This window comes from Colobus angolensis, unplaced genomic scaffold, assembly GCF_000951035.1.
Source record: "Colobus angolensis palliatus isolate OR3802 unplaced genomic scaffold, Cang.pa_1.0 Scaffold3, whole genome shotgun sequence".
NCBI classification, from domain to species: domain Eukaryota; kingdom Metazoa; phylum Chordata; class Mammalia; order Primates; family Cercopithecidae; genus Colobus; species Colobus angolensis.
The window spans coordinates 27,969,281-27,979,315 of record NW_012116265.1 but is presented as its reverse complement, the minus strand read 5'-3'; the positions used below and the strand labels follow the sequence as shown (position 1 = coordinate 27,979,315).

At 42.4% G+C, this 10,035-nt stretch overlaps 1 protein-coding gene across 7 annotated transcripts in view; it reads left to right on the top strand.

The window, feature by feature from the left end:
* Positions 1–8,176: 8,176 nt before the first annotated feature.
* Positions 8,177–10,035, top strand: part of GPHN (gephyrin) — a 734,237-nt gene continuing 732,378 nt past the window's right edge. For 5 of the 7 annotated variants that reach the window (XM_011949717.1, XM_011949714.1, XM_011949715.1 and 2 more), the window contains exon 1: positions 8,830–9,480. In XM_011949717.1, coding sequence (XP_011805107.1) covers positions 9,417–9,480 — 64 coding nt within the window. In that variant the 5' untranslated portion in view covers positions 8,830–9,416. Of the gene's footprint in view, positions 9,481–10,035 lie in introns of all 7 variants that reach the window. The other 2 variants (XM_011949716.1, XM_011949712.1) reach the window with 1 other exon arrangement.

The window sequence follows — 10,035 nt, the reverse complement described above, 5'->3', positions numbered from 1 at the left end:
CTGAAGTATGTAATTGTGGACAGATCCACCACCGGGAAATGAGTAAAAGTAGGCACAAAATAAGTAAAATTACATACCACAGACTTCTTTCACTCTCTCACCAAAAACATCAAAATGCTCTGTTGATTCTGCCTCCTTGTTATCTATTCCTTGAGTATCATCCACCTTCCTAGTACCACTGTGGTTTTTTCCTTGTTTGTTTTTTTTTTCCACCAGGCCCTCCTTCCTGCCTGGATTACCATAGCCTCTTAATTGGTTTCCCTGCTTCCAATCCCTTTGATTCGTCTTCCACAGTACCACTGAAGCTATCTTTTATAAAACGTAAATGAGATCATGTCACTCCCCTACTGGTTTCTTGCTGAAGTCCAAGGTCCTTCACAGACCATAAATGATCTGCCTCCTGTCTACCTTCTCCGTCTCATTTTTCACTATGTACCCCTTCTCTCATACATTCCACATTGAGCTCCACATTACTGTTAATATTTACAGTTCTTTCCCCATGTATCATGAGTTCTATTAGCTCCATGCACAAAGTGGAAAGATACTTCTCTCCTGTAGCTATGACCATTGCCTGTTTGTCTTAAGGACTGAATGTGCTGCCCTTCTATCCCACTAATTCTCAATCCTAGCTGTACTGGAATCCCCTTAAGAGCTTTGAAAAATAGCATTCTACTGGGTCCCACCCCAAATAATTTAAATTATGGTAACTGAGCAATAGGGCAAAAGCATCCATATGCTTTAAAAGCTTCTCAGGAAATTCTAATGTACAATCAGGTTTGAGACTTGTTGCTAGGCTCTCTTACTTTTGTCATAGCACTAAATGAATTCTATTGCAATTATTGGTTTATCCAGCTACCTTCCTCACCAGGTTGTGAGCTCTTTGAAATCCGGGATTCTATCTTGTTATCTTTTCATTTGACTGCCTAACACAGTGCCTAGCATTTTAAAGAGGCTCAGTAAATGACATGTAGAAGGCCACAGAAAGTTAATTTCCAAGTTCCAGGTCTCCTGATGTCCTGCTTTGTGTAAATTACCACTGGATTATATCATAGTTCCTGAGATCTTCAGATATTTTCTTCTCCTCTAAGTTGTCATTAATTTCCTATCTCATGTCAGTATAGAAGAGTTGATTTGTCACAAAACACTTCATAATCTGTAGGAATCCCTCATACTTTCTGGTAATAAGCAAAGTGAGCCAGCCAATTCAAAATCTTCTTTTTCTCAAAGTCAATTTAAATCTTTAAAGACGCATTTTAAAGATGAATTTTTTAAATGTACTTTTGCACTGGAAAAGGTTTACAAGAAATCACAGAATTTTGGCATTAGAAGGAACTTTAAATAACTATAAAGTTTCCTTCGCTTTCCAAAAAAGGAAACTGGAGTTCAGATACATTGAAAAGGTGTCTAAATTCCTTCAGTTAATTGGGGCCAGAGCTGGTTACCGGAGCCCAGGTATTAATACTGCCAGTTCATATTCCAATCTAACTTGTATCTTTCCTAACCACAAAAATAATGGGCTCTTAAACACTGAGGTGATTAGTTTCATATTCTACCAACTGAGTTAGTAGAGTATGTAATTTATATTGTTTCAAGAAAGGCATCACCGGTACTTATTTAGTCCCTGGGAGATTCTGGCAGTCCTGAGAGATTTTCCAAGTCAATTGGATTAGACAGAGCAATGAGAACAAAAGATAAAAATATAAAATCTGAATGTACTACTGATTACCTTGAACTAGTCATTTAACCTTAGGGCTTTAGATTCCCAATTTTAAAATTAAATTAAAAGAGCATCATTTGAATGTTTTAAAATTATGTTTTTTTTTTTTTTTTTTTAACCACTACAATGAGTTTGGATTAGTATATGACCTTCCCCCTCCTCCTTTTTTTTTTTTTTTTTAACTAACGCATGGAATAAAGTAGTTTACTTGGTAGCTGAGGTTGTAACCTCTTAAAAAGTGAATTATTTGCCATTGTCAAAGTATTTACATTCTATGTTCATTATTAGTCAGGCTTAACATCTTTCCATCAAATGTTCTAAACCTTTCAATTTTTTCAAAACACAAAACTGGGATAGCCTGTTATCCTACTTTGTCTTTAGGACTTCATATTGGATTCTGACTTTCATAAGGGCAGCATAAAGTTATCAGTTAGATTGGGTGACTCCTCATGAGTGTCTGCATTTCAGTGAATCCAGGAAATGGATCTCAGTTTTGTGAGTACAGACAAATTCATATGGTCAACTTATTCAAAAGGTCAAAGAGTTATTCAAGCAACTTAAACTCCCTAGAGATTAACTGATACATCCAATATTAAATTATAGAGAGGGCTATACCTTACAATTTGGTGGGAATAGGTCTATATTTAGGGTATTCCGATCTCTAAATCAAGTTATAGTAAACTGAACTAGTAATCAAAAAGTACTTGGGATTGAAACATCATTATTATAGTTTTATTTATACTCATAATATTCTAATTATATTCCTCTGAGAATAAAATCTCTGATAACCTTAACCCCATATGGGCAATACTTTTCAAGTTCAAGGTCAATTGAGGAAAAACCTGTATCACCAGCAATACATTTACAAATCATACCTTTGGGTAGACTATTTTTGTAGCTTATCTCATTTATCTTGATTTTCTAGCTATGCAGAGGATATTGACTAACATTCTACCCCAAAAAGTTGCCTTTCTGCATTGCCAGAAAGTGATTAGTAATGTTTGTCACACTTCTTTCCTAAATGAAATAAGGCCAACAACAGCTTGATATTTTCATCTTTAGTCTAGAATTACAATAATCAAAGAGGGAAAGCGACAATGCACAAGATTTTGCCTTATACTCATAGATCCAGCCAGAAAATCTAGTTTTAGTGTTGTTTATGCGAACAATGACCACCTTAGATGTCTCTCTTTTTATTGGTAGAGGCTTCTGTAATCTGTTGTGCACCAAGTAAAATCTCTATTGGTCCCTCTGGCACCTTGGAAGGAGCCTGCATTGCTACCAATTCAAAGTCCCTATTGCTTCATATGTTCTGTATTTAGTCAACAATTATTAGGAAATGGGAAGAGAACAAGGTCCCATGCTGGAAAGGGAGGCTTGCTCTGCAACCAATCAATTCATGGCAGGAGATGCACAGGCAGATACATATGACATATAATTATTACATGGTAAAACTGAGAATTTTCAGGCCAACTAAAAAATCCATCTTTCCTACTTCTTTCACAAATTCACTTATGATTCCTAACATGAAAACTTACTTAAGGTTCATTTTAAGTATAAAACATGATATAAACATTCCTAGAAACTGTATTTCCCCCAATTATTAGTCAACCTGGGGAAAATGAGATTACTTAGGTTAACAAAATAATTTTTGTTTTGTACATTTGAAGGAAAAATATTTTTCTGGGGACACTGGGTTTTAAGATAAATTTTAGTTAAATGGAAACCAATGAACAACGGTAGAAAAGCACGACGCTTTTGATCTTTCAAAAGGTCCATTTGAAGTCAATCCATGTCAGTTTTTAAGCTTGAAACTATCTTTTCTTGACATATATACTGAATCCTAAAAACTGAAGGCATTGCAGACAGAGCGCTTTTAAGAAATCAAATAGCTTCTGGGGCAATTAATATTACTTTCTGATTTAGCAAATCTCATTTTCCTTTCCCATATCTAAATATCTTTCCCTCTTCTAGAAAATACTGCCCTTCTCTTCTATGGTGTACCTTTTGTTTTTGTTTTTGTTTTTTTCAGGAGGGAGAAAAATTAGTGCTTTCTTTAGAAATCAAATTTTTTCCTTCCTGGTTTTCTTATCAGATATACAGCCACATAAATAAGTGGAAACATTGTACGTTTATAAATTGTCAGTACATACCTAGGAAGAATTTCTCTACCTTCTGAATATTAATATGTGACTATGTAGGTAGATTTAAAGGTATATAAACTGGAGTGCGCAGGAAAGAATAACCTCTATGATATAAGGGAGAGAGAGGAGTTTGGACTTTGCTTTATGTGTGCTTTGTGGATTGGCACATGACGTAAATCTATGATTCTCAGTTTTGGTTCCTGGGATCTTTTACATTCTTAAAAATTGAGGACTTTATGGAGCTTTTGCTTATATAGGTGATATAGTTTGGCTCTGTGTCGTATCCCCACCCAAATCTCATCTGGAATTGTACTCCCATAATTCCAACGTGTTGTGGGAGGGACCCGGGGGAGATAGTTGAATCATGAGGGTAGTTTCCCTCATACTGTTCTCATGGTAGTGAATAAGTCTCATGAGATCTGATGGTTTTAACAGGGGCTTCTGCTTTTGTGTCTTCCTCATTCTCTCTTTGCCTGCTGCCATCCACGTAAGATGTGACTTGCTCCTCCTTGCCTTCCACCATGATTGTGAGGCTTCCCTAGCCACGTGGAACTGTGAGTTCTCTATTAAACTTCCTTCCTCTGTAAATTGCCCAGTCTCAGGTATCTCTTTATCAGCAGCATGAAAACGGACTAATATAGTAGGTTACATACATTCAAATTTCCAGAATAAAAATTTTAAATATACTAAATATTTACTATAATGGGGTACTGATCTAAATAATACCCTAGAGCCAGATGCTGTGGCTCGCATCTGTAATCACAGCTACCTGGGAGGCTGAAGCAGGAGGATATCTTGAGGTGAGGAGCTTGAGACCAGCCTGGGCAACACAGAGAGACCCTGTCTCTCTTAAAAAAAATATGTATATATATTTGTGTGTGTACACACACACACACACAGCCTAGCGAAGCCAGTGCCATCTTTGTTGCAATGTAGGAAGAGCCAAGGTGAAAATGAAGTTAACAAAGAAGAAAGCATAGCTCAAAGTGACATCCTGATAACATAGTTTCAGGCCCTGAATCTAGCCAACTCTGAAGCTATGCAAGTCCAGACTTGTCAGCTGCATGAGCCAATGAATTTCTTTTGGCTTCAACTAGGATCAGTTGCTTGCAACCAAGTATGTCATCAGACATCTGGGTTTCCAATTGTGGACTTCAGGGAAACAGAGTAACTGAAACCAAGAAAAGCAAAACTGCAGATAAGGGAGGACTACTGTATACTACATGCTACTGAATTATATACATTTTAATGGTTAAAATGGCAAATTTTATGTATATGTGTTTTACCATTTAAAAAATGGTGAGGGTGAAGCTTTGGTTGCTTTAAATGTATTTTTTTCCCCAAAGAAAGAAAGATTATGGTCAAGATGAACTTTAAACTAGCTGAATTAGGCATTGTGTTTTTTCCCCTAGGATTGCTGTAACTAATTCTGGTCTGAAAATAGTTGAGTACAATACAATAAGATATTCTGAGAGACAGAGAGACCACATTAACATAACTTTTATTACAGTAAATTGTTATAATTGTACTATTTTATTATCAGTTACTGCTGTCAATCTCTTACTGTGACTACTATATAAATTAAACTATCATAGGTATGCACATGTGGAAAAAACAGAGGAGAGTCTGGACCCAGAAAAGCCCAGTGAGATTTGGCCTTGCTTATATTGAAATTGTGATTAACTACAGAAAAACTAAGAGTTAACTGGTGGGCTAAGTGTAAATACACCAGTACTAGGAAAAAACTAACTTCAGGCCGGTCGCGGTGGCTCACGCCTGTAATCCCAGCACTTTGGGAAGCTGAAGCAGGAGGATTACCTGAGGTCAGGAGCTCAAGACCAGCCTGGTCAACATGGTGAAACCTTGTCTCTACTAAAAATACAAAAATTAGCAAGGCATGGTGGCACACACCTGTAATCCCAGCTACTCAGGAGGCTGAGGCAAGAGAATTGCTTGAGCCCAGGAGACAGAGGTTGCAGTGAGCTGAGATGGTGCTACTGCACTCCAGCCTGGCTGACAGAGCAAGACTGTCTCAAAAATAAATAAATAAATAAAGTAACTTCATTCCTATTGAAATATAAAGTTTCATCTCCATGATAATTGTAATGAAAGCCACGTTAACCTATTTTTTTATGTTGTCTTAGATGGTTAATGGAAACTCTTGTAGTTTTCATGATGAAAACCCTAAGAATGGGAAGAATAACTTCCTGGGCACTTCTAATTATTTACATACAAACTCCCACCCCAACCCACACCACACCCCATGCCCCATGTTTCCTGAGACATTTATCAATATTTGGAAAATGACACTCTCTCCTACCTTTCAGAAAATTTTCTTTGGCATAACATTTGATTCCAGGATGAATTCTGAAGAAATGTCGCACTGTAAAAAGAGTAATGGTGTGTACATATTATAATATTCATTCATCTGTAAAAGTTCACTCTAGACAGTGAGGTCATTGTGTCTTTCCTTCGTAAGTTTTGTTTGTAAAAGGTTGCTGAATTTGAGAACGATGCATACACTTAAGAAAAACTGTTGAAAGACAAGCATTATAATTTAGTTGTATTTTTTTTAAGGAATTTTAATACTTACAGTCAGTAAAAATATAATGAATGTTAATAAACTTCCATATACTTTAGAACAGGGGTCCCCAAACCCCGGGCCGCGGACAGGTACCCGTCCGTGCCCTATTAGGAACCAGGCCACACAGCAGCCAGCAACCCTTACTGCCTGAGCTCCGCCTCCTGTCAGATCAGTGGCTGCATTAGATTGTCATAGAACAACGAACCCTATTGTGAACTGCGGATGCGTGGGAACTGCGGATGCGTGGGATTTAGGTTGTGGCTTCTTATCAGAATCTAATACCTTATGATCTGAGGTGTTCTAGAACAGTTTCATCCGGAAACCATCACCCCTCCCCATCCCCATCCATGGAAAAATTGTCTTCCACAAAACAGGTCCCGGGTGCCAAAAACGTTGGGGACTGCTGCTTTAGAAAGTTTAATCCATATCTACCCTTCCCCACTTAAATTTTAATCAATTTAACCATCATCCCTTTTATCAATGCAGAAAGTTCGTCTCTTGTCCTCTTATTATTGATTTGTGAAATAAAGTGCCAGTTTTCTTCCATGAATAATTATAGAATATTCTAATTACAGGAGTGCTTATTTAGTCTACCACTATACTTAAAAGGTACTTACTTAGTCTACCACCTTATTTAAAGGATGAAGGAAAAGGCCCAAATTTGTTTAAGGTCACAACCTGTTAATGGGCAGGTTTAGACCTTACGTATAAGATAGACGTAAGATAGATGATAAGCTCAAGGTATTTTCTAACCATTTAGAGTGTGTTGCAGAGAATAAAGATAGGTTAGAAAGATAACAATATAACCAACTATTTGCTTTTCATGTTTAGTTTGAGATAAAGGAAATCATTCTCTTGGACATATTTTCTCATCTTTATCTCTCATTTAAAACTAGTTAACAACCCGTTGGCCACCAGGACCTAAGGTGACAACGAGGAAATGAGTTCATGAACTGGCTTAAATTTTCAATCACTGTCAAAAATACTAGCAATACACATACTAAAAACAAAAGCAAAAAACCATTAATTTATTTTACCCACTTCAATTCCATCCATCATCTACTTTGTAGGCCCCATTATTTAATATGAAATATATAAGCACGTGAATCTTCAGAGGATGAGTAATTTCATGTTCCAACGGAACAATAAAATTCTCATAATTGGCCAGGCATGGTGGCTCACGCCTGTAATCCCAGCACTTTGGGAGGCCGAGGCGGGTGGATCACGAGGGCAAGATCTTGATCGCGACCATCCTGGCCAACATGGTGAAACCCCGTCTCTTCTAACAACACAAAAATTAGCTGGGCGTGGTGGCGCGTGCCTGTAGTTCCAGCTACTGGGGAGACTGAGGCAGGAGAATTGCTTGAACCCGGGAAGTGGAGGTTGCAGTGAGCCGAGATCATGCCACTGCACTCGAGCCTGGCGACAAAGCGAGACTTCGGATCAAAAAACAAAACAATCAAAGTGACTTTGAAATTTGTGTATAAACACTGATATTATACATATTTCACTTTGCTTTTCACTTTTATGCCTCCAGGTTTACTACAGCTAAGAAGAAAAAATATATACATATGAGTGTGTGTATACACACACACACGCATATAACTTTTTAAAATTCAGAAGCTGAAAGGTCCAGAAAGATAGTAAGAAACTAACGTAGAATAGCTACAGGTGATTAATAACACGTTTCATGAAAGGCACATGGAAATAAATGGCAACAAAAGCTATTTTCATGGTAATCCCACATTCCACGAATACTGAAATGAGAATCGCTGCGGCAATGGACTGTGATTCAGGTGGAACACGTTCTCGTTCGCTAAGGAGATAGATGCTTTTCACCTAAAAGCAGCGCTCATGGCGAAGAGGCTTAAGGCCATAAAACCGTGGGACAGCGAGGAAGAGAAGCCAGGTGTCTCCACTCCACTTGCCCTGCCTCAGACTCCGAAGCTTCGCCTGTGAGGATCGTCTTGTAGGCATTGACTGGAGATAGAATCCTAAAGCACAGGTGAAGCGGAAATCTTCCTTCAGGGAGAGCCGACTGAGGAAGCCAGCGGCTAACACTGGGCGGGACAGGATACCTCCCTCTTCGCCCACGGCGAGCTCTCTCTATCATAGTAGCCGCCGTTCTGCCACTCACGCAGCTTTCTAAGGCACCTCTAGGTTCCCCAGCGCCTTCAGTGGGGCGGCCGGCCGCTCCCGAAGGCTGCAAGACGGGGCCCGACGTACTGAGCCAGTGTCGCTCCTCCCGCGGTCCCCTTAGAAGGCCGGCCCGCCGGCTACAGCCTGCCGGAGGCGCGGACAACCGACGAAGTGTCAGGCTCGGCAGGGGATTGCTTCTGTCTGGGGCCCGGCCGAGGTTGCGTTCGTGCCTCGCGCGCACACGCTCCGCGTTCACTCAGCCAATCCCGGGCTACTAGCGCGCCCAGGAGCGATCCGCGGTCCTACTCAGGCTGGGCCCGCTCCTTCCCGCTCCCGGTACTCAGCACCCGAGCCCTCACTCCTCCCCTCACTCTCCACGAGTTCCACGCCTCAGGGTGTAGCTCCGCCCCTGTCCCCGAGTCCGCCCCCGCAACCTCCAGAGCGTGTGCTCTCCTTTCCTCTCAGTCCTGCCATCTAGCTGCCTTGGGTCTCGCGCTCCGCAGAGCGGCCCGAGCATCTCCAGCCTCGTTCCGCCGCCTCCGCGCGCTCTCCCCGTGCGGCCACCGACCCCCCAAGCTCGCCTCCTTCTTGCCGGACTTGGGGTCGCACGCCCTGACTCCGTCCCCTCCCGCGGACCCGCGCACTCCCAGCGCGGCCTCTCCCCCACGCAGGCCACCGAGCACTCTACGGCCTCCCACTCCTTCCCCGCTTTCCTCGCGCTTCCCTGGCTCTCTAGCTCTCGCGCTCTCCTCGGCGAGCGCGCTCCCGGCCCGCGCGCTCCGGGCTCCAATTTCTCCCGGCTCCTGTCAGTGCGGTGACTGCGCTGGGAAACATGGCGACCGAGGGAATGATCCTTACTAACCACGACCATCAAATCCGTGTCGGAGTCCTTACAGGTAACCGGGGGAGGAGGTACGGGACCTATGAGGCTGCAGTCCCTGACTTGCCTTAGGCTTTTCGCCTGTGGTGGCCCTTCTCTGCGGCCTCGGGAGGAGGGAAAGCTGAAGAAGGGAACCGCGGGGGTGCATTTTACAACAGCTGAGAACCGCCGGAGATTGGGGGTGTTCCCGCGGGTCCCTTTCCCCAGCCCCCCAGAGCCGTGGTCTACCCCGTGGGATGTCAGGCCCCAGCGCCTTCGGAGACAAAGTCCTGGGCCCCCGGGGACCGAGGGGCCGGTGCGGAGGGCGCTGCGGGATCCGCGCTGTCGTTGCAGGCGGCGGGATCCCGGCTCCGCAGTCTGAAGCATGCCGCTCTCCGCTGGCCCGGACGCATCCTCCGTTAGTGCTCTTCTGAGAGAGGGGGGAATCCCATCTCCACCCCCTTCCTCCCCTTCCCTTCCCCCACCCGGGCGGCCCCACGCCAGTAGCTGTGCTTGCCCGGACGCGACTCAGGTGTTAATCAGATGAAACTGCTTCTCCTCGGGTTGTCCCCTCGCGGGCCGGGCATCCCCT